The following is a 25,005-nucleotide window of genomic DNA, read 5'->3' as shown; positions in this document are numbered from 1 at the left end:
GGGTTTGATTTCCATAGATTCTGACCTAGTTTTCAGGCTGAGCAAAAAATAACAACTAAAACCCTGCACAAGTCAAATTCTATTTCAGAATCTTTTCTTTCTGCTTTAATTGACACAGCAGCCTGAAAAGAAATCACCTCCAGCCCCTCAACAGATGCACTGGACTCTTCACACATATGTCAAAGAAGGTGAAAGCTATCAAGGGACATAACTCTCAGATGTTAAGCTGCAACTTAGCTATCTTGAGAGAAAGATTTGCTTTGTGTTCTGGCTTCTCAGCACAGAGGAATCTAGCTGTTACTTTAAGAGGCAAATGGAAGTGCAAATCTATCAATCCTCTATTATTATGCTAATATTCAATCTCAAGTTTGGGATGCATGATCTGACTTGTTACTGGATGGCTGTCTGTGGGCTGTGTAGTAAAAGCAGGGAAATCAGTATTTGCTTTCAGGTACCCACTGTGAAAAGTTTGCTTTCAGGGAGACTCCACCAACTCCACAAACTGCTAAAACACATTTTTGCAAATAAGGTGTGGGGGAGAGCAATTTCCCTTACACATTTCTGGGGACTGATAGGGATGCATTTCTAATGGCAGCCACACTCTGTAACAAGGCCAAGCAGCCTAATGGTCATCACACTCTACTCTTAGGTTGAGCTCACCTACTCCAAGACATCACAAGAGGGTCTTATGGAGGGACAGTAACAGTGAAGCCAAAGTGGACAGTCAGAAGACTGTTAATATCAAAGTGGTGTGGCCCTATGCTGTCCACAAAACTGTCTGAGACCTGTTAAAGGAACTGTAAACATCCAGGGAAAAGGGCAGTTGAAACAACATAATAAACAGCCACTAACAGACACTATGTGCCTCTAGTAATAAAGCTCTCTCAGTGCCTTCCAGCTCTCTTTCCTGAGCTCAGATTCCAAGGATTTTACTTCCTCTTCCCCTTTACCTTTTGATGGCTCCCTTGGTACTTGTTTGAAGGTGGAAGAATGCAGCTAACTCCAAGAGAGCAGCTGCAACTTCTGCTCCTGTCACTGACCAGGATGAGAGACTGCAGATAAAAGGTCCCAGTCTATTTCATAAAATCACAGAATTATTTGGGTTGGAAAGGACCTTAAGATCATCCAGTACCGACTCCCTGCCATGAGCAGGGACACCTCACCATAGACCATGTTGCCCTAGGCTCTGTCCAACCTGGCCTTAAACATTACCCAAAGAAGTGGTAAATGCTTCATCCCTGGCAACCTGTTCAGTGCCTCACCACCCTATAGCAGGTTTGAATGTTTACAACATGCTTTGAAAGGTCAAAGCATGCGATTCCATTGCAGATCACCACCTTCCACAAAGCATGACACAGTTCCAACCAACTAGCTCACTCTTTGCACAGTGTGTGGAACATGCAAGAAGAACCTCCTGGGAAAAAGTAACACCATCATTAACTTCTTCCTCCTTCAGACCTCAAACTACTTGAGCACATTAAGAGCTGAATTCACTGTTCCCCAAGCCTTGGAGAACTAGAATGCTCCCCTGCAACACTGAGAAACAGATGCAACTACAATGTCAGTCCTCAAATCCCAGGCCTTTCTATGTCAGCATTTGTGTCAGGTCCTGTTTCACAAAGAGATTAGAAAGTAAAGCAGACTAGGCGAAGCAGGAAGGGTGAAGTCTACCTCATAGCAATGTTGCTAACTCTTGCAACAATCCTGCATTGGGGTGGGGAGGGATGAGCTTTTTGGTCCTGGGCCCTTGCTCTGGCATGGGGAACTTCCCTCCATAATCTTCCTTTATGTGCATGTCACCAGACATCAGAAATACTGAAATCTGGCACCTTGCATGACAGTTCTTCTGCTCACCTAAATACCTCCTGTAGATTACCCACATTCTTGCACAACGCTCTGAAATGCTTTGACACACTCTTTCATACAGTACCTCACAGAGATTCAAATCCTACTGGACCAAATCCTGGGCAGACAATCTCTGCCTTGAAGAGTTTAGTGTATGCAAATAAGACAAAGCAACAGAAGGAGGAATAGACCACAGCAAAGCAGTTGCTGGCAAATGGCATGCTGATTCTATAACACAGCACAGATTTGGCTTTTAGTCTAAAAAAGCCCCCAACGTTTCATTCGATTTACCCTTTAACCATAAAAACGCACCCATGTCTGGGGAAGAACACAAACTGTCTGACAGCTGACAGAGAAACTGCACAACAGCTTGGGAAGGAAAGCAAAGAACATGAAATTCAATCCACCTTCTGAAAAAGTCACAGGGTGTAGAAATTACTCATCTAATTGATGCAAATTCCAAACAGAAACTGTTGGTTTAATGATAATTTTTTTTCTGCATTTGAGGGTGGGCATTTAGGCTTTGCTCTCATGCAGAATAAGCTCACTGTGACATTCTTCAAGAAGTAATAACTCTAACAAGAAGAAAGAAGGAAACAGGAAGAAGAAATGCCTGTTCTGCTCTCTGCAGATTGTTGTATCAACATTCATATGCAACGCTTCCTAGTCATTAACAGTTGGGCGTAGTATGAAAAGGACTTTATCCCATTGAGTAAAACATCAAATCTTGCTACAAAAATATTCAACTGGAGTTTTTGATGTACCTTTTACAAACAAAGTTAAGCAGTAGCCTTGGTCTAGCAGGGAAAAAAAGGAGCTGATGACATGGGAAGGGGGGAGCAGACTGCCAACCCTAACAGCAGCTTTGTTCGCTTGTTCTTCATCTTTTCGCATAGATACCGGTGAAAGGCAATACTGCAGCCAGGTTTTTGCTAAGTGCTAATTCAATAAACAAAGGAAATTAGGGAGTTTGGGGAATAAAGCAGCACTGAAAGTTAAATACTAGTATTCCAGCTCATGTGTGAAGTAGTATGTCAAAGCATTTCATCCCATTGGATTCAACACTTACATGGTGACCCCAGTCTCTCACAACTACTCTTGTTTTAGGGGTACCAGCATAGAAGATCTAACAATAACAGGGGTCTGGTGGTAGTAGAAACACACAGGTACAAGGGAGTGGTTTGGCAACACATATAGCAAGGGAAAACAGATCTTGTGGGTGAAGAATGGAGATCGTTGCTGCATTTCCTCCTTTCTCCAACAAGAAGAAAAGATTTTGACTTGCCACCAACTTACCAGATTGGCTCAGGCTTCAGGTGGCGATTAAGACCATGGACAAGCTGTTTCTCCTCAAAAGGTGGCTTCCCTGGAGCCCTCTGGATGTCAAGGTGAGCAGAGTTGCAGAGTGCATGGACACCAGTATCTGTGCGGCTGGAGATGTGGAACTTGACAGGAGCAACAGGCTTTAGGTTTTGCATTGCCTTCTGGAAACCAAGATGAGATGGGATTCATGAATAGATGACCTGCTTCAAGCTAGCTAGGAAAAAAACATCCTCCTCCTTGCTAACCATGTCTCTTTATTACTCACACAAAGAAGTAATTAGGAGTTTTACCATGGGCTGCAAACAAAGGGATGGAGAGAAGCCAGTCTGGGGGACTTCTAGCACCAGTGGCTTCTCACCTTTTGTTCTGACATTACCTCAAACAGAATATACAAAATGCCATATGAGCTTCTTTATGTGCACAAAATAAAGTAAAATATATTATCTGCTCATCCTTTATATCATTGGGTGAGTGGGAAAGAAGACAGAGAATTGCCCATTTAAACCCAGACACCATCCCTGCAATTTACTGCTAAGAACTGGACTTGGATTGCTTCAGCAGATCTTAAAGTGCTACAGAACCCAAGCCTTAGAGGGATGAAAACAGCATACAGGGATGTCTGAATGACATCAGCCAAGACACCTGAAGAAGCTTAGGCTGCATCCTTTGCTCTCAGTGCAGGCCGTAACAGTGTCAAATACTGCAGCTTATTGCTGCAGGCAAAAGTTCCTTTCCATTCACAACGGGACCAGGGCTACAGAGAGCAACATGCTTCCATTAACTGCTGAGAGCAGAGGAGGAACCAGGGGACCAGATGAGTAGTAGCATACACTGATGTAATGCATTTATTAGTCCCACTGAGAAATATAAACAGATCTAACAATCAAGACACAGCTCATAAAACACACGAGTAGTTGAGGAGCTGATATTGAGCTATCCCAGCAGGTACAAAGAACCACAGGACAGACACAGGCCACTGGCAGTCACAAGGTGGGATTTCTTTGTATCTGCTGCTTCCACAGTTACATTAACGCAGGACTTGGCTAATTCTTGACAGTACTGTTTTCTTCAGGAGCTAGCGTTGCCTTAATAGTCAGGTGACGCCTCACTCACGCCAAGACCTCTGCCACAGCAAGACTAAAGCAGAAAACTACCAACATGATTTATACCATCAAAGAACTTATGTTTTATAGTCACAGGGTTCAAGCTTACTGAAGCCAAAAGGCCCCAGAATTACACTGCAGCTGAAAGGTACTGTAAAACTTAGTTAGCAAACTGTACTGCAACAAGCTGAACTTTCTATTCTTAAGGCAAGGGGAAGAACAGACATGGAGAGCCTCTAGGTTCTGCCTATGGATTTTGGCATGGATTTGCTGGAGAGCCCACCTGTGGCTTGGCCTGTTGCTTCTCTTTCCCAGCTGTTCCATCCACACAGCTGGCTTTTATCTCCCCACCCTGTTTCTGCCTTTCCATTCTGCCCACTAACAAACGAATGGAAAAACAACCGGGTGAATTACTACACATTCCTGCTGGGAAAGTAAATAAAGCCCTGATAAATGAGTCATTAATATGATGTCTTTTAATCAAGATGCACACACACAAGAGAGAGAACAAAAGAGATGCTAACATGGTTAATTAGGTAGTACATATTGAAGGGTCTGTCTAGACCAGACTAAGTTTAGTAAAGCCAGGGTGGGTTTTGGTAAAGGACAAACACTGGTAGGTCAGCAAGTTCATAGAATACCAATGTTAAAACCATAGTGGGTCTTGCGTACAGTACAGTTTTAAAGTAGGTTGCTGGGCCACTGCAAAATACAACTTTTTTCTTTGTGAGGACAGGCCCTTAGAAAATCCAATGTAATTTGTTACAGGGAATGAGTGAAGCAGATCTGAAAGACTGAAAAACTACAAGAAAAGGCAGAAAACCAGATGAACAACTAAAAATTTCTTCCCCTTTCCCGTCTCCACTCCTGAGTAGTGAGCCAGTCTTTATTTGATTTTCATTTGGTACCCGGAGTTTGAACTACCGACTCACAGACTTCCAGACTCCTACTACTGAGCAGACAGGATTCCAGCCTCTCAAAAGTGTACCCTTAAAATGCACAGGGAGGTAAAGGAAAACACGCAACAGAGCTGCAGGGGAAGGCCTGGGAAACAGAACAAAATGACCCTATCTTTTCCTCTTCCTAATCCTATTAGTTGGAGTTCACATGTGGTTACAATTAACAACAAAAATCTTTATCTATCACCCTTAACCAGACAGAAATTAAATAGTTTTCTGCAGTAGACCTTGGCTTGTGCCTCAGCAACTTGTCTTAAAGCAGAAGCTGCATTTCAAGAGCACAGTTTCTGCAAAGATATGTTTGGGTTTTCAAGCTCCTCCCTTCTTCCACCCTCTTCTCCCCCTTCTTTCCCATCAAGCAAAAACCAGCCAGTGGAAACACAGTTCAGTGGGGTTAGAGAGGGGCAAAGAACAGGAGAGAGCATGTAATACATTCTCCTCTCTTGTTAGGGGCTTGGAGAAGTTTGGATGCAGCACTCCTTTGGATCTGACACTGCATCCAGACAAAGCTGGACAATAAGAACACTGTTTGGAATGCAGACTCCAAGGCAAATCTGGTTGTTTTCCCCATTCAGGTCAGCCAATGAATTCACAAAGGTGCAGGACTGAATGACAGGTTCAACAAATGGTATTTTTATAGCTGCCCTTCTCCAGCACAGCTTTCTCCCAGGCAAAGCTCTCTGGTGAAGTGCCTGAAGGATGTATGTGCTGGGCATCCAAGGAGGAATAGGACCACCACCGCTGCCGTCAAATCTCGGCTTGTGAAAGCTAAAAGCTTTGTGGATTCTTCCTCCAAGCCTAACAGGCATGCAAGCTGATAATGTACTATCAGCTGCTGCCTCCAGGTTCAATTCTAATATTTCATTTATATCTCACCCTAATTAAACTCCTTAAAAAGAGTATTTCTGAGCTGATGAACTTTTTTGCAGGCAATTGAGAAACGACCCCTTCACCTATGCAAATGTCTCCTATCTGTACCATCCAGATGCCCTTTGAGCCTACAGGCAGCTAGCTGATGGTTTCCTCCTCTGGTTCCTGTATACTTTCATTTGTGAATATCACCCACACTGCTAAAAGCCCCACATTATTTTCATTTAGTAACTGCTTGAATAGCAACCAGTTTTTCCTGCCCTTTCAGAAAAGGCAAGCCCCTAAAACAAGTAGGCCTTTCATCTGAGCAACTCAAAAGGCTTTACTGCTATTAATCCAGATCCCTACCCTGTTAGGTATCATCTATGGATTCCTATGGGGAAACTGGGGCAGAAGTTAAGCCCTTTACCCATGGGGTCCAAGGTAAAAGGCAATAGAGAAGATAAGGAATAAAGAAGCTGGGTTGTCTTCCCAGTGCTCAGAGTTCTTTAAGCCACAGAGCATGCAAATACCCTTCTCTTTAGCAGGTGTAACAAACACTGAAATCTTGGCTTGGCACCTGCTGGAGGCCTTTCACTGAACCAGATCTCATCCATTTTCATTTTGCCTTTACTTCCTGAGTCATAGCATTTCCAGACAACCATATTCCTGGAGCAGCAACAATCATCCCAGAGTGTCAGTTTATCCTCTAACACGCTGCATACCAGAGATGCAGGGGAAAGCATTAGTTGCATGTAGTAGGTCTGTTCTGCTAACAGGTTTCATTCACTAAGTACTTCCATATTTTGAATCACGCTGAAATTTCCACTGTTGTGTGCCAGAATGATATGGATCCACATTCCAGATTGCTATTCCTACTCACAGCTCAGTTCTCACTCTTTACAAATGCTGGAGAAGCAGGATGAAGAACAGGCCCACTGCTGTATACCACCAATGGTGGGGAAGCAAAAGTTCACCTGCTTCTCTCCATGAAGTCTACATAAAAGATCATCAGGATACTCAGCATCTATTTCTACAGGCATTAGGAAGGTTTTTGAATAACTAAGTGTCCATTTCTCTTTTAAAGCAGCTGAATGTACAATCCATTAGCTGCACAGACACAAGGGATTGCACTGCATTGCCAGGAAAGCTGCACGACTTACAGGTTGCTGCGTTCTAATAAATAGTAACATGCAAGCTTCTGGTTGCAAGTCATCACAGCCTCTCTGATTCAATGGGTGCTATTTCAAATGAAACTAATGAAAAATCTAACTCATTTTTAGTGGAATAGATAAAAGTTGAAGTGAAAGCCAGGAAGCAAAAGCTGAGAAAGTGCCTTCTGCTAGAAGAAAGGGTTTCCAAAGCAATCTTCTATGCCACTGAATTACTATTGAAACAGGGGTTAAAGATAACAGTTCTCTTGGTCCATTTTCCTTTCTTCCTCCTCCTCTCCTTTTCTGGGGGGTTGTACCAAAGCTGCCTTGCATAGTAAGGAGTTTACATATATTCTTTTTCTCCTCTCCTACTCCCCCTTTTCCTTTCATGAGGAGTAATATCTGGCCTTAGCACAAGGCTGCTGGCCAAACAGACCTTCGTGTGGGGAAGATTAGTTTTGGGCAGCATTCACTAGCACAATGGGAAGCAGCACACTCAGGAGATGTTCAAACCAAACATGAAAGGGAACTTAATTCTGCAGATTCTAACAGGCCTTGCATATGGTGCCTGTTATCACAAGCAACATGTTGCTACTCACTTTAACAGAAGGTGCTACACAAGAAATCTTCCTTTACAGTAGGGACATTTGTGAGAACTGAGACCAGAGCATAAAGTCCTGCATCTTACAAGTTTCCACAAGGAACTGGAGGAGCCAAGTCACAGGATTCAAACTTCCCCATCTGGGAGGCAAGGTCTGGAATTTTGTTTTGGACCCATCACTAGCAAGCTGGGTTTCCAAATCCTTCAAGACAAATACATTGTCTCCAAGAAAGAACAAAAGTGATGCCTGCAAAGCTTACCCTCCTCAAAGCTGTATTAAAAGCTCTACATCTGTCCCTGAGCTAAAACAAGCCTCCACTTCCTACAGACAGTCCCATAGCTCTGTTACATAGCAGTACTGAGGACTACAAAAGCTTGCATCCTACAGGATATAGTGCTTTACAGTGACAAAGGGTTATGGACAAGCCTTGTGCTCAGCCCCAGTCCAGCTATCTTATCTTACCCCACAGAAGACTGCAGCACCACACTCACAAACCAGTTCATTACAGTTCTAATGACACAGCTGTTGAAACACAAGGTCTACAGCTCCCAGGTTATTTGCTTGCCTGCAACTGCAGACAAATGTCTGAACATACTTTGAATACAATAAGGATCTCATTACAAATTTAATTTTGCCCTTCCCTTCAGTTGCCTTCCTGGCTTTGGAAAGCTGGGAAGTTCAAGGCTGCACAGAAATGGAGGAAGGAAGACAAATTCCTACAGGCCCCAGAAGTTTTCTATTAAAGCTGCTTTAAGACTTCCCATGTGGTTCTAATAGACACAGCTCTGCTCAGCAGTGCCCAGCATCAATACCACCACATGAAAGCAAAGCACATATCCCAGAACTGGCCTGCAAAGTGCTGATACTGTGAAAAGACAACACTAAATAAGTTTATCTTTTTCTTTTTTTCTTCTTTTTCTTTTCTCCTTTAATCACCCATCCTACCCATTCGCCTGTTAAAACAAAGTTACTTGGATAATGCAAAACAACTGCTGGGCTCACCCAAAGTCCGGCGCCTGGGGCTGAGACACTGGATGGTTCAGAGCATTAGATAAATGAGATAGAAAATCATCTGAGCCTCTTCTTTCAAGATGTGCACAATATTTATACACTTTCTCCACAATGATCTCAGGCAAAAAGCCATACAAATACACCCATAGAACTCTTACTCAAGCCATGAATTCATCACACTTTCCTTCTGTAGACTGCGTAGCAAGAGCATGCAAGAGCTATTACCCGCACTCAGCAAACCAAGGTGTGGAAATGTCCTGGCCACAGAGTGGCTGGCTGGGATAGCAAGGAAGAGCTCCTGGACCAGCTCTTCCACAACTCTTTTCCTTCAACAGACAAGGATTGAAGCTAATGCAGAGTATAGACTCACACAAACAAGCATGGTGGGTGCACTACCTTCAAACTGCTACAGTTTGTGATCTCGAGTCTGACTGAAAACGGGATCCGAGTAACAGAAAGGTTGATATTAATACACAGGTGTGAGTTCACCTGAAGCAATCTCAATCAATCTCTTTTCTGAGCAGGCACAGCCTTCATTTTGAACTACATGACATGACTTCATTTTGAACTTCTAAGACAAGAGAAAAATAACACTCTTTCCTTTCAATCCTGCCCTGCATAGGAACATGGGACTTTCCAGCACTGCTCTATAAATGCAGCTCAACAGCAGCTTATAATTAAATTACAATTGGGTTACACAAGCATCCAGGTGTGCTGAGCACTCACCCTATGCAAGAGACCCACCTCCCACTCGCTGGTGTAACAGTTAGCCTTTTGCACCTGTATTGCACACTCACTCCAAGCCCAAACAGCACTCACATCTGGAAAGCCATTCTTACATTCTTGAAATCCCTGGGAGCAGCACAGGAACAACAGTGATGACAAGATCATACCTTTTTTTCCCCCCTTGCATATTAGAAGAACTCCAGAAGAATGGAAACCAAGCTTTTTTTTTCTTCCATTGGAACAATGGATATTCTGGCATGCTTTGTTCTGAAAAATGTCTATCAGAGATGTCCTCTCCCAGGAGGATGCAGGATCTAGAAGCAGCACAACTCAGCCTACTCAAAACTGAGGCAGCTCTGAAAACAAATGGAAGCAAAGCCAAAAGTGCTAATATGAAGCTCATAGGCTTAAGTCCCTTCAGGTGTGCAGGGGCTCTGAGAATCAGAGTTCTGGACTCAGGTGCCTCAACTTCAAGTCTCATTAAAGGGGTCACATCTTTATCAGGGTCTAAATGTGTCTGACTTCACCCTGACTTATTTCTCCCACCTGTATACTGACACGATTTTTGAACATCTGTTTTGAACATTAAAGTGTTTAATACTATGCAAGTGTCTCTTATACAGTGTCAATCTAAAAATAATACTTATCTCTGATAATATCTGTAACTCAACAATGTGACCCTAAGAAGTTTAATTCTAATGACAATGTGATTAGCAAAGGACCTACCTCCAAGTAATTCTGGACTCCAATCAACGTCTGATCATTCGAAGTCTCCATAACCCCACTGCAGAGCAAAACAAATACAATAGTTAGTGATAAATATCAGGACCCAAGGACTTTGCAAAGAGCCCATCAGCACATCCAGAAGTTAAGGGGGACAGCCATCAAACAGTTTGCTGTAGCAGGACCTGGAGGCCGGCACAAAGATAAGGCAGATAAATTACACTAGAAAAGGAGTTGCAGATAAACTATTTCAGGAGGTGCCAGGAGGTGGTTGCCTGTTGCAGGTCCCTTTCTTGCAGGCTCTGTGGATGTCATAAAGTGACTAAAAGGCCACAAAGACAGTGTGCTGAGCTTCCTTCTCTACTGCAGAAGTCACAGCCATTCACAAAAGCTGCTGAAGTGCAAAAAGACACATCCTGAGGCTAAACCCAATCTACCTGTAACTACTCAGAGTAATTTAGGTCAGTACCCACAGTGATACAGACCATGCACTGTAAAAGTTGTGGGCTTTGGCACGATAGTATTATTCTGTGTAATCCTCAAGAAAATAGGCACAATTCCATGGGCTGGAGCTGTGCAAGTTCTCCCACACGCTTTCTTTGTCTGTAAACAGGCACAGCTACACATGTGGGATGCTTAAGGCTTGGGGAAACCCAACCTCAGCTACCACCCTGCAGGACTCAGCCCACAGACCACTTCAGCTGCACCCCTGGAGCAGCACAAACATCTGCACCGCTGAGAACCGGACACACCACCGGACACCCAGCAAACCACCACCACCACCACTGCAGGAAGCAGCAGCTTGCCCTCCCTGAGCCCCAGCCCGAGATCACAAGTTTGCCTTCTTCTCCATCCTTTGATGTTTTCTCTGTGCCTATTTTATGCATTTCCTGCCTAAACCATCTCCTTCCTTACACTTCTGTGCACAGCAGAAAGCACAGTCCAGCTGTCTGCTCTCACCCCTCAGCATGGATTTAACCCTCACCTAAAGCACCACATACACCCATCCCTTCCCCAGCTCCCCCATCACCACTTATGGCTGACCCCCTTCACTGACGATCGCCCCTCAGTAGGCGCTACTTCACTTCCACCGCTCACAGCGAGGATGCAGCTGAGGAACCTACCTATATTTAGTGCCAAAGTACTGAAAGAACACTAGGTACCGTGTTGGGGGACAAACCACCATAGCTACGCCGGGCGCTGCCCTGCGGCCTTCCCGCCCCTCTGCCCCGCTCCCCTCAGCCGGCTTCCCGCCGGCGGCCCGCCCACCGACGCCCGCTTCCGCCGCCGCCGCCGTCGTCGTGTGGGGGGGCCCCGCTGAGGCGGCCGGGCCATGGAGGGGTTGGCTTAGCTTCAGGAGCCGAGTGGCTGGGTGAAGGTCACTGAGCCAGCGGCGGCAAGGGAAGAAATCTCTCCCAAATCCTGTGCTTCATCTTCCCAGGGCTCTTCAGACATTATGTTTTCCTGCGGGCAGGCTCTTTTAGTGATCGGCTTTCTTTAGTTTGCTGTTCGCCGTTAGAAATGACCCGAGCAGGAGTTAGGTTTGGGGTTTTGTGGCCGTTTCTAATTAAATTGAACCTTTGGGCTCTTCTAATACACTTGTGGTTGACTCCTGAGTCAGATAAGCCATCAAAAGCGGCAGAGCAGGAAGGTAACTCCCACAGAAAATACGGTTTATGGGGCTGTAAATGTACAGTGTGAGGCATGGTGAGCACCCCTCCACAATTCACTTGTGAGTTTGGGACTGGGGACTCAAAGGCTTGGATGTTCTCAACCTACGGGCCAAGGGGAATGGCTTTAACCTGCCCGAGGGGAGACTGAGATGAGCTCTTAGGCAGAAGCTCTTCCCTGTGAGGGTGCTGAGGCGCTGGCACAGGGTGCCCAGAGAAGCTGTGGCTGCCCCATCCCTGGCAGTGTTCAAGGCCAGGTTGGACACGGGCTTGGAGCAAGCTGCTGTAGTGGAAGGGGTCCCTGACCACGGAACTGGATGAGCTTTAAGGTCCCTTCAACCCAAACCAATCTGATTCAATGACACAGTGAGCCTTCTCCACATGAAACTGCTGTCAACTCAGCCAGCAGCCACATTAAAGTCCCTGCAGAAAACACCATGGGCATATTCAGGCAAGCCATGTTCATCTCTTTCAGCCTGTGAAAGGATGTGTGTGGGCTACCATTTACTGAGGGTAAATAACAGCTACACGGACAAAAACAGGCCAAGATAATGATACTAAAATAAAGGCTGCAGATGTTCTTCATGGCTATGCTCTGTGTTTTAAAATCTTCCCTCATCTTTCCTGAGCTGCAGTATCTGTATGTACCATCAATAGCCCCAAACCAGCGCAAACAATAGCCCAACTCATTAGCAAAATGGGGAGAGCAACAGAAAAATCCCTGCCTCCCTCACACAAACCTAGGATCTGGTTTGAATAGGAAAATCCAACCGGCTTTCAACTCGCACAATGGCCTCCAGAGTCTTTTATAATGAAACTGATGATTCTCAGCTCTAAAGAGGATGGTAATTTGTAATCCCTGAGCCTGTCCATACGCATGCAGGCAGAAACATCCACACACTTTCATCTTGCTGGGAGAACCAAAGGAAATGGAAATGGTGTTGATTTGATCTTATGAAACTACATAAAACAGAGGCCACCAGAGGTCACCTTGCTCCTCCTGGACGGAGGGGATTGAGGGGCTAATTCCTTCTGTGTTCCTCAGAACCCTCCAGCATCTGGTATCTATGTTAAAAAGTCAGGTTTTTGCTCACACACTGATACTTCTGGTTGGGCCTGAGCAATAGGGCAGGTCTGGGAACTCAGATGGAAATGGGAGCCTGCTCTGGGCTGGAGTTTATGTACAGAAACATCGCTGAACATCTCATTTCATCACGGCTCAGTCCGTGCCTGTGGTAAGGCCTCATCATGATCCATTTTGCTGTGGATTCAGATGCTCTGAACCTTGTTTTTGTTTAGGTCTGTATTACACAGGATACATTCTCTGAAAAGGTGATGATTTACACTTCAGGCCCTTCTCTCAGTCTTAAACTCCTATACAACTTGCAGTGAATGATGTGGTTTATACTGTTCCCTCTGTGGTGCTCGATGGGTGGAGGATCAGAACTAAACCCATCACCATTAGCCTCGTTTATCCATTCCACATTACACTGCTCTGTCCTGCAGCAAACATGATCTGTTTGGCCGGACCCACAGGTCCAAGTGTCTTCCTTCCTCAGGTGATTACGCTGACTCCAGAGGAGTTACTGCACGGCTGATGGCAGCAGCAAATCCATTGCGTATAGGAAATTAAAAACTAGATTAAGTAGTAACAGGATTGATGCCAATCCTTTTGACACTACCAGTATCAGATCGCACTGGACACTCTGATCTTCTCTGTCAGCACACTCAGCTCTACGTGGAAATGGTGGCCACACCTCAGACTGATCTCTTGGCATGAGGTGATGCGCGAAGCATCGCTACCACGGCCACAAACACGCTTCAAACGGTGCCACGAGTGTCCTGTCAGAGCTCACCCTCGCTTGGAGAGAGGGGCGAAGGCCCCGGGTGAGGGTTCGGAAGGGAGCCCGCCGTCCCGCCCGTTCGCTCCAAGGCTCAGCGGCGACCCAGGAGGGGACCCTCGGGCTGCCGGCGCAGCAGCCCTGCCCTCCGCTTCTGCCCGCCGGCGGCCCCAGGCTGGGCCCGGGCCAGCGCGGCCTTTCGCGCCGCTGGGCGGTGTTCGGCGGCGTTGGGCGGCGTTCGGCGGCGCTCGGTGGTGTTCGGCGGCGCTCGGCGGGCGCGCTCATCCCGCTGAGGCGGCGGGCGGGGGGGCGGGCGCTCGCTGCCTCGGTCGATCGCTCGCCGCGTCCTTGGCTGCCGGCGGGCGATGCGCTTCCTCCGCTGAAGGCGCCGCGGGCCGAGCCGGCAGGATGACGGTGGAGTTCGAGGAGTGCATCAAGGACTCGCCCCGGTTCCGGTAAGCACCGCGAAGCCCCTGCGGAGGAGCAGCGGGACAGCGGGGCGCTCCCATAATCGCTTTAGGCGGCGGGGGGCCGCGGTAAGCCCAGCCGGAGGGGGCACGGGCAGCGGTGGCGAGCGGGGAGCCGACCCCGCCACACGCTGCCGCCGGCCTGCGGGCGCCGGTGCCCCGCATCCCTCCCTCCGCCCCGCTCGGCCGCTGTGTAGATGAGAAATGACCGGTTGTAGAACGGGCAAGACCGCGCCGGACCCCCCGTTTGTGACCGGGAGAACGGGCAGCACCCGCGGTGATCAGCTGGAAAGTGCTGAGGAACAGGCGTTTTCCAGGCAGTCGCATTCCCATCTCTCGAAGGGTGGATTTTTTTAGCGGTCTTAAAGGAATCCGGGCTCTGACAACAAAGACCCGGTCTTGGCTGTGGTGCCTTTAAACCAGGCTGGTTCAGAAATGCCCAGGGCTGAAGAGGAGCCTCCACGTCCTGGGTGCAGATGCTCCATTGTGCCAGGAGCATCCTAGCTTGGTGTCTGGATGGGCTGGGATGCCCTGGTGCTGTAAAGGGAAGATCAGAGCTCCCATAGCAAACAATTCCCTGCTGCTTTCAGTATTGTGTCTGAATGGGGACAGAGGGAAAGAGACAATAGCCTGCAGAAGCAAGTTGGTTGTGTGAAATAGTTATCAAGGGGGTTCTCCTTCCCCACAGACAATTCTTGTTGCTCCTTCTCAAAATCTTGTTGTTTATTAAATAGAGCAGTTGGCATTTTCCTTTAAATGTGTTTAGAGATAATTCCTTGGAGTACAAGATGCATGTGGAAGGCTGCAGCGGTCTGTTGCTGTGGCTACTCTGAACAGCTGTCATTTTGTGTGTGTGGTTGTGGTTGTGTACAGCTGCAGGTAACACAAACACCGGGGCAAGCGCATCTTCCTTAGCCCTGCACATGGGAATGTGGAAAGGGCCCTCCTCCACACGTTTCCATTCTAGTTGTGTGGTAAGATCCAGCTCTTCCTTGCTCCAAAGCTGGTTCTGCAAGTCTAGTGGACTGTGTCGTGTGAGATGACAGGCTGGTCTTGCATTGGAACCATGGGAGTTTTTCATCAGGTAAAAGTTAGATTGTTAGGTTTGCAGAAGGGGGCAGCTCCTTCCTTAATCCTCCTCTCAGCATCAATTAGAATTTATCCACCTCCTTTTTTTTTACCTTTTTTGACTGTCATGTTATCCTATTGTGCTGCAGAGCATGTGAACAGTTCAGTGGCATCCTTCCAGAGCAGTGATTTCACTGGCCAGATGTCTCCTTCCACATGGCAGTGACCCTTTTCCTGGTGACGTCAAGATTGATTGAGATGCTTATTTATTTATTTTGCCTTTGGTGTGTGTGTGGGCTTCAGGCCAAGTTTCTTAGTATGCAGGCAACATCATTCTGCTCTGTCTGCTCCATCCCTGAAAACAAACCAGCTCTCTGAGCGCTCTCTTGGACCTTTATCAAAAGGCAGTTATTTAAGCATGGAATTATGAACTATTTCCCAAATGGCCAGACACAGTCTGCCTGTTATAGGGAGAATAAGAGATTAGACTAGAGAAATAAGCTGGGATACTTCAGGAGGGCTGAAATATGTATAGGAGGGGAGTTTGTAAACTGTGAACACCTCAAACAGTGAGAAAATGCTGACATTAGCAGGACTATGGCAAAAAAGAGAAGAAAATAGAATCCTTCAGACTTTCTCAAAGGGTCCAGATTTTAGCCTCCTTGGATGCTTTTCTTGTCCCAACTCTTCAATTAGTTCTTCCATTGCAATTATTTGTTTGCAATACAATCCTTAGGTGCTGTAAGGGACAGGATTCTTCCACAGTGCATGGCAGAATTCTTACTAATGTGTCCCTAAAATCTTACAACTTCAAAAAAGAAGTAAAATACCATGCAAGCTAAACTAGATACAAACTATAGATAAAAGTGAGGTGAGGCACAGCATATAATCCACTGTCTCAACAGACTGAGACAGCAATAGGTAAAGTCCCTTACCACAGGAAGCATCTGTGGAAGAGGCAAAAATTGAATCCAGATTTCCCATACCAGTGCTTAGTTGGGATCACCCTCCCTTTCCTTCTGGCATCCACTGCTGCACAGAGCCCCTTTGCTTCCCAGTGAGCTTCCCAGCGAGGGGCTGTGCCCTGTGCTACAATTGCCTTATTCTCCTCAACAGTGAGCCTTGGAAATAATCAACTTGTTTTCTGTTATACACAGGGAGGAAAAAACACCTCCAAAAAATATATATTGCACATTAACAGGCATTAACAAACTCTGTATTAAGCATCCCATAATAAAGCTACCAAACTAGTTTAGCAATCAAACCTGATTACATGTCAAAACACTCTGTATCAATACTTGGTATACACTCAATCCATTATTGCCTCCTACTTTATAGGGACTAGTTGCTACAAAGAAAACTTTTGATTTTAGATTTTGTTACTTAAATGTGTACAGATCCTTAGATGGGTAGATAAGCTTTATTTCTGTGAGGCATCTTGTAGGGACATGTATATTCAATTCTAGTAAACAAGTATAATTACCTTGAAAGACCAGTTCTGGTACATTTGAATGCAACCCCAGCAGGTACTTTGGCTTTCATCTTCCTGCTGCACTGAGCTCTCTGTTGAGCTAGCAGTAGTCTGGGAGATCTAGGAACATGTTTCTGACTTACCCTGCTCAGTGGTCTGGAGTGATGCAAAGAAGAACCCATGACCCAATCCTCTTGCAGATCTGCTAAGCAGCCTTGCTAGAGGAGTACATTGGGGTCACTCTTGCCAAATGGAAGTCCTTGAGGCCACTGCCAGCTCCCAAGGTTACCCCCTACCTTCATTCCCTCCTTGCTCAGAGAAGATTCACTTGGTATTAAGGGAATGATAGGGACATTGTTACTTATTCTGGGTGTAAATGTACTCTAGGAACCATCAGGATGACAAGGGAAGAGTAGGAGCAAATTGCAGAGATTGGTCCAGGCCGTAGCACTCTGTGGGTCCCAGAAAACCCCAAATGCCTCTGTGGTAATTCCCACAGGGGAGGGAAAGAACCAGTTACTTCCCTAACTAACATCGCTATTGTAGTTGTTGTTGCTATCAACCTTATTAATCAGATTGTGAGGTCAGGGTTACCCACTGCAGAGCAGGGTGAGCCAGGAGGTGCTGTGCTCTGACCTGAGCAGTGACTTAGATGCTGGAATCTTCTCATGAGGAGCCCTTAGAGCTCCCATGACCTAAGGGAACAGACAGGTAACAGCATCCCTCCTTCCACAACCAGCCCCAGGCCACCAAGGGACCTCAGTGCTACTTAGCAGGACAGGGAGACCTACAGTTGAGGCACTGGCTCCACAAGTCCAGATCCGAGGGTGTCAGGCTTCGCTTCCCCCATGCCTTGCAGCCTCTTGGCTGGCAGAAGTTCAGAAACACCCAGGACTTCCTGGAGCAGCACTGCCATGAAGCAGTGACCCGTCATCCTAGCTCTATGGAAGATGCAAGGAAAGAAAAATCATCATTTACCAGAGAAAAAGGAAGTGGAAAGTCATTTAGAAACTATCTTCTAGCCCTTACTAGGATGTTTCAAGCAGAATGGGAAGAATTAAAACCCTTAGTCAATCTGATCTTGCTAAGTCTGATCACGGATTGAATTAGACAAGTTTCAACCGAGCAAAAGCAGTTTTAGTGCATCCATGCTGTGTGAATGTGCAGAAAATAACTTCAGTGGCTTCTGTGTGACTTGTGTCAATTGGCACTGCAGGCCACTGACCTGCAGTTTGAGGAAAGGCAAACTTGTTAGCTTCAGTTACTTAAAAGCAAATTTAAATTACAGCCAGAATGGCCAAAGAAAGAATCTTCATGTGCTCAACTGAATCACTCGATCAAAAAGAGCACATGAATTGATTTGAAATTGGTTTTTGTTACACAAGGCTTCTTATGTAAGCAAGATCCCTGATTGCTGTTGCATGAAGATAGGAGCTTCTCTTTGAATTGGAGACTAATGAGCACAGTTACAATCACTTGCTGGTTTAGTTGCATGAGAGAGAAGATACTGTCATGAAAGCAGCATGATATTATATGTATCAATCATAATACCTGTGTTTATTTCTTATCTCTTCATCATTGCACTTCAAAAGTCCAAGAGTCTGAAGTATGTAAAGGGAGAAGTCAAAGCAGAAATGTCACCATATAGTTATTTCTCCTCACTGTCCCAGCCATGAGATGCTCTCCCAGTTACAGCAGTTGATCCAGTCCCTAAATGTCTATACATCAGTGTGGTGTGTTCTGGATGCAGTGAGGCTTTGTTTCCCTTCCTGGCTTCCAGCCTCCCTTGTTTGGCATCACTTTAAAGTCAGTAATACAGACCCGAATCTGGCCTTTTCCAGTGTTGTACTTGGGCATGGTTTATGGTGGGGTCCATCCCTAACCTCTTAGGCTGGCTTCTAACCCCAGATGTGTATTTGTGGCACCTTTACTGAAGGGCTCTCCTTCACCATCGAGGTTGCAGAACATTTCAGCTGGTCTGGTGATTCCCATTCACAGCAGATCACAGCAGAGCCCTCACGTTGCACAGGGGTTTTTTCTTCATAGGTCATAGGCCCTGTCACCAAGACTACCCTGTGAATCCTGAAGTACTTAGGAAGAAGTTGCAATCCTTCAGCCTGCATTAGGACGAGAAGTGGGCAGATCTGAAGGTATTTATTCAATGTGGGGGATTGAATATTGAATTTTCAATTCAATTGAATATTGAATGTGGGAAAATCCCCTGGTATGAGAGAAGTGACTGGGTGACAGCTGACTTGAGATCTCTGGCTTGGCTTCATAAATAGTATTTGATGCCAGATTTTTGGTGAGCAGTTTCCTTAGTAACTTTGAATTGTGAACAGCGTAAGAGGGTATCCCAGAGGGCCCAGGTTCTGAAGCTGAAACCCCACTGATCTATCCCAACTTTCCAAATCACAAAAGGATTTTGAATTCTTTTCTTTCCCCCAGGATAAAACTGTGGGTTTGCAGTGGATGATATTAAACTCTGAAATACAATCTCGGGCTGCTCATGGGAGCTCTAGCTCATAAATGTCATGGTTTAGCACACAGACAAGGGAAGGTTTGATATTTTATAATCTGATGATTGACTTTGTTACCAGAATAACACTCCTGTAACTCACCTTGCTTTGGGAGTAGAAGGTACACTCTAAGAACATCTGCAGACTGTGACTTGTTTCTAGCTGTTTAACAGACCCATTTGTGAGTCAGAAGGTGGTTTTGTTTTCAGTAGCTGTTCTTCTCCGTTGTCTTTCTCTGGCTGGGAGGTACATGGCTACCCAGAGATGAAAATCATCTCTTTTGTCACTGATAGTCTTCTGACATTTTTCTCTTTCCATGGCTCTCTTTCTGGTTGCCATGTAAGAAGTGTAAGGAGAAAACTGTCCAACCTGAATGGCTGGAATGGTCTTGCTTGTCATACATTCATGAGGAGAAGTTTTGCAAGGTGTGAAACTCTGGCTGTCATATGCTAAAGGTGTAACTGAAAGAGAGAAGGTTTAGATTAGACATTAGGAAAAAATTCTTCCCTGTGAGGGTGGTGTATGAGCTTAAGATCCCTTCCAACCCAAACCATTCTATGATTCTATGCTGAGTCTGGACTGATTTCCCTTAAAGCCCTCCAGAGGGCAAGACCACAAGGAACCATAGGCCTTATCCTGTTAAGATGGCCAGAAGCCACTGAGAAAGCCAAGATCAGGGTTTTGCTAGCTGCTCATTTTCTAGCTGTAACCAGGAATGTAAGAGGGTTGGAAGACAGATGACAAAGCTTGCTAGGAGCAAAAAGAAACCCAACAAAAGAACAGTCAGCCTGTGGTGGAAGAGGGTAATTAGCCCTAGAGGTGATGTGGCTGAGAGATGCTGATGCTGGCTTATCTGTGCTATTGAAATATCTGTGGGAGAGCCATCCGCTCCTCCTCACAGAGTGCCACATGTCTTCATAATTGTGCTTTGCTGGTTGTCTTGGCACCATGCAGTGTCTCTGGGTTCCAGGCCTGGTCCTCGAAGGACTGTGGCATGGCCAAGTGAGCACGTAGAGTAAGAGCTCAATGAGACATCATTTGGCGTAACCTCACTCATTTGGACCCTGGACCTGCTCTTGTTGAGAAGTGTGTTACTGCAAAGCCAGGAGCTTTGTGTTCTAGGGATAAGTCAGAGACTTGTCACTGCTGGAGCTCGGGAAGCTGGAAAGGTGCCACAAAGCCAGTTCTGTGGTGATGGGAAACAAAGGTGTGGAGGCTTTATCTGAATGGACTCCAGGCTCTCTGCTAGTGGAGACTGGAGAGTCGAGGGGTTGAGAGCTGCTGCTTGCTTTGGCACTCAGTGATTATGCAACTTAGGAAAGTCCCTTTTATTAATTTTAACAGCTCCATTGTGTCATTTTCCTTAGCTAAGGGAGGGGGACAGGGTGGAAGGGTCACACTGTGTGTTTGAGTGCAGAGCCTGTGAAATATATAATTAGTATTTGTGATGCCAAAGCACCTTCAGTAATGTGATGCTGTCAATGAATAAGGAATAAATCACTGTCTCATCTGCTAATGCACAGATTGTAAATTCCACTACAACTCCTGAGTTAGCTAAATCCATGGTGGGGGATCTTCCAGGTCTCTTTCTGTGGTCAAGCAGTAGTTTCTGATTTGTAGGGCACATATCCTGGAGTTACTAACACAGGTACAGTGAGTTGAGAGACCCTATTCAAGCCTTGCAGTGGATATAAAGAGGCTGAAGACTTTCAGTTTGGTATTGGGTCTTACCAGGGTAACAGATGAACTCAGAATGGAAAGTGTGTGCACTGGATTATTTGAGGTTGGGAACAGTGTGAAGGTTGAGACCTGTAATCAGAGCTACAAGAGAGCCTTTGGGTCTGAATGCAGCTGTCTCTGGGCTCTGTCCTTACTGTTTCACATAGTTTGGGGGGTCAAACACATGTCTAGCCCCTGTTCGCATACATAAGGCTGCTGAAAAAGCCAGTTTCCCAACCAGACAGCAGTTTCCTGTAACCACTGCAAAAGAAGTTGATGTTAATTCCTGCACCTAAAAGCGACCTGAAACTGCTAACCCCAGAAAGCCTCTACTAAAGTAGAGGTAGCATCCTAAACTCTGTTCTCAAGGGCAGTGGAAGAGCAGGGATGGGAGGAAGGAGTGAAAATCAAGCACAAGAGCTTTGGAATCTCAAGCTTTCCTGAAATGACAACAGCCCCTTTAAAACCTGGTTTCATAACACTATGAAATTTCAGCCACAGTATTAATTTTGCTGCAGCAGGAAGGCCAGTGGAACCATGAGTTTTTCTGGCTTCCTAAGGACTGGCTTTTCTTAAGAGAACAGGCTACTGCTAGCATTCTAATTTTGGTTGTATGGGTTAAAGAGCCCTAGAAGCAAACCTGCAATCCAAGTTGTTAGCTCTTCCAATCAGTAATGTGGTTCTAATGTAAAGCTAAAATGTAAACTGTCAGTCTTCCTCTTTGTAGGACCTCATAGGAAAATGAACAATTGTTCGCATGCACTGCAAGGAGGGTGGAGGCTGATTTCCTGCAACTCCACTGCATCTGTGCCCAGCTGTAGCTAGGCTGGCCTCAGCCCAGGAGGAGCTGCCCACAACTGCAGTCACAACACCCATCCTAGCTGGCCATCTACACTCATTATGCTTCACATGCTGCCCATTGTTGTGTGAGCTGCTAGAAGAAAGCAAAAAGTGCTTCTACTTCTAGTGCAACAGGTTAGGAAAGAGGACAGGGTATGCTGAAGACTCTGTTCCTCCTGAAGGCTTAGAGTTTAAATGTGTTTCTTCCTCCGTATGCGTGGTGGTGAAGAAACTGGCTGTGCCACCAGTCCCGTGCGTGAGAACAGATCCTAGGCATGCAAATATCTGCCCTGACAAACCAGGTGAGACAATACCTACACAGGTCAAAGAAGCAGTGAGTAAGCCGCACGTGTTGCTGCAGGAGCTCATTACTCCTCTGAGCCACTGCACCCAAAAAAAGAAGATGAGGGAAGATAATTGCCCCTACACAAACCTCTGGGCAAAATGTTCCATTCTTTTCACTAGGTGGGTGCACGTTTTGGCTCACTGGAGAGGGTTTGTTTCAAAGCTGTGCATCTCCAGATCTTTTTATTCTTGCATGTTGCTGTCTCCTCTGCTCTCTTGTTTTGTAAAGTAGGGAATGAATTCTGAAGTTCAGAGACTTTGATTTATTGGAAGGAAGAAAGGACCAGGAAAAGGTAACGGCAAGGTTGTATGTGTGTTCTCAACAGCCCATAGCAATCCTCTGTTAACCCAGCGCAGTGCAGTGTGCCCACGCACGTTATGTTCCTGTCTTGCTTCACCTTATCTGTGAGAGAAGTTTACTTTGCTCATGTGCCAGGTCTCTTCTTGAGGGAGGCAGAGAACATTCTGTTGCTCTGATACGGTTAACCATCACTTAATTCCCTGTGGAAGAACACACACATGTACGTGGTCTCTGAGAATGACTCGTTCTAGCACAGAACTTTTACTGGATATAGAGAGGAAATAGCTAAAAGCAAAGCAGTATATTCATTACAGTGGCTCAAAGAGATGATGTCAGAACTCATGGGTGGCACATCCCAGAGCAAAGTGCTCATTCATTCCTTAAATAAGCAATAGAGTGGCACAGTCTAAACAGATTATTTAGTATCAGAGAGTGAGCTAATCCATTCTCTGCGTACCCAGTCTGCTTCATCGCATCACAGCAGGGCTTAATCATTTCCATACTCTTCATTCAGTGCTACTGTTAACAGAAACAGCATGTGTGATCATGTGTGTAAATGCGTATGTGCACATGCAGTGTTTCCATGGGAAGGATACATCTGCCTGTTGATAAGGTAAGAGGATATTTAATGGGAATAAAATGTAGCTGTAAGGCCTCCATGTGCTTGCATCCAGATGCAGAGTTACAGACACAGAGCCTGGAATCTGTGTGTCTGTAGGTGTAGTTCTGTAGTCTCAGCATCCAGGCAGCTGTGCCAGTCATTACAGCACATAGGGGAGACTGACATGGTTTTGTCAGCTAAATCTCTGACCATTGGGCTGAAATTGCAGTGTGTAGATTTTACAGACATGGTCTTGCTGGTATTGCTACAGTAAAGCATCTGCACAGAGATTTATCTGTACTCCTATAACAAAAAAAAAAAGTTAGGCTAAACAACTATACACTCTTGTGGCTTGCTTAGAAGCCACTTGAGAACACCATCAGCTAAACATCACCATGGTTGTGCTACGCTTTCGGTGTTGGGGTGATGCAGAAATCCCTACAACTGTTTGGAAGAACAGCTATTGAAGCATGTCACTTGTTCCTGCTCCACTTCAGCTCAGTGAAACAATGCCATTTCCCACAGCTCAGTCTCTTTGCAGAATATCACCCCTTTGTTCTCTCTGATAAAGTCAGGTTTGGGCAGGAAGTATGGATTTGTCCCTGCATCAGGATGTAGGAAATGGCCACTGTGATAGCACTGACATAACAGGAAGCGCCTATCTGCTTCCCTTCCTTTTTCTTCCCTATCCTACACTTCCCTATCCTACACTTCCCACACACTTCCCAGCTTTTCTTTCTTCTACCATCTGGAGGCTGGCACTTCAGATGGTGCTCTGAGTTTGCAGAGAACAGCCTACCTGAAGGTTGGAGGAGGAGGAGGAGGCAGCCTTAAGTGTTCCAAGAGTGCAATAAAACCAGTTCTGCCAGATTGAGTCCAGGAGTTTGGAATAGCACAAGCTCTTGGAGTGCTACTGACTCATCTGAATGCAGAGAGAATGCATGAAACTGCGGGACAATGCCAAACTAGTAAACAGCACTGAGACACTGGAAAACTCCAACTGATGGATACATTGGTGGGATGGGAAAAGGCTTCTCTCAGAAGCCAAAATGCTGTAGCAGCTCCTCAGGGACTTCAGTCTTTGCTTGTATTCATCAAAATTACTCATAGTTAGTACTCTATACTTCTCTTTTACCTGCAGTTCTGAACTGTGTGGGTTGAGCTGAGCTGTGTGAGATGCCAAGAAATCAAGAAAAGGAGGTTTCTAGCTAAGTTTTTGGTCTGGAGGATAAATGCAGGGCTGAACCCTGTTGTTCTGACCCCTGACTTTGTGCTTCAACTCTTTTTGTGCTGCTGAGGCCTGGTTACTACAATGCCAACTTTGTTCTCTCTTGCCTGGACCACATCATCCAGTACAGAGGATGTATTAATTTTACTCCGAGCAGCACTGGTCCCTGTTTCCTGCCCGTAATTCCCTCTACCCCCAGCACGCTGGCTTTTTTGTGTGAGCTTGGGAATTTTCTCCTTGTATGAGCCTAACCAGCCTATCTCCAGGGCAGGGTCCAGGACAGCCCCACCTGTCACAGCAGTTCTGTTCCCTCTGGAGAGGTGCAAGAGGAAGTCAGAGCTAGAAAACTGGGACCATACCTCACCCTTGAGAGCAGTAAGATGGGGCTTTGGGCAAGCTGGTCTAGTGGAAGGTGTCCCTGCCCATGGCAGTGGGTCTGAGCTGCATGAGCTTTAAGGTACCTTCCAATTCAAACCAGTCTGGGATTCTATAATGAAAAGCAAGGGATGAGCAGTGTCTAGGACTCCTATTTCCCCCAGCAACCTTCCATGCAGCACCAGCTGAAGTAGCACAGCCATGGACTCTCATCCCTTAGGAAAGGGTTGTGCTGCTCACTGGTATCAGGACTCTACAGGGGAAA

At 45.9% G+C, this 25,005-nt stretch overlaps 2 protein-coding genes across 2 annotated transcripts in view; one reads left to right on the top strand and one right to left on the bottom strand.

Annotated features, from left to right (window-relative positions):
- Positions 1-14,091, bottom strand: part of PUSL1 (pseudouridine synthase like 1) — a gene marked incomplete at both ends in the record, with an annotated part of 28,675 nt that extends 14,584 nt beyond the window's left edge. The window contains 4 exons of the mRNA XM_080630995.1: positions 3,142-3,329; positions 10,299-10,356; positions 11,420-11,646; positions 13,822-14,091. Coding sequence (XP_080487121.1) covers positions 3,142-3,329; positions 10,299-10,356; positions 11,420-11,646; positions 13,822-14,091 — 743 coding nt within the window. The remainder of the gene's footprint in view (positions 1-3,141; positions 3,330-10,298; positions 10,357-11,419; positions 11,647-13,821) is intronic.
- A 123-nt stretch (positions 14,092-14,214) lies between these two features.
- ACAP3 (ArfGAP with coiled-coil, ankyrin repeat and PH domains 3) overlaps positions 14,215-25,005 on the top strand; it is a gene marked incomplete at both ends in the record, with an annotated part of 75,607 nt that continues 64,816 nt past the window's right edge. Inside the window, one exon of the mRNA XM_080631345.1 lies at positions 14,215-14,261. Within this exon, the coding sequence (XP_080487471.1) occupies positions 14,215-14,261 (47 nt within the window). The remainder of the gene's footprint in view (positions 14,262-25,005) is intronic.

Source organism: Psittacula echo (assembly GCF_963264785.1).
Source record: "Psittacula echo genome assembly, chromosome: 17".
Classification (NCBI taxonomy): domain Eukaryota; kingdom Metazoa; phylum Chordata; class Aves; order Psittaciformes; family Psittacidae; genus Psittacula; species Psittacula echo.
The sequence above is the reverse complement of the archived record's forward strand: the minus strand, read 5'-3'. Positions and strand labels throughout refer to the sequence as shown.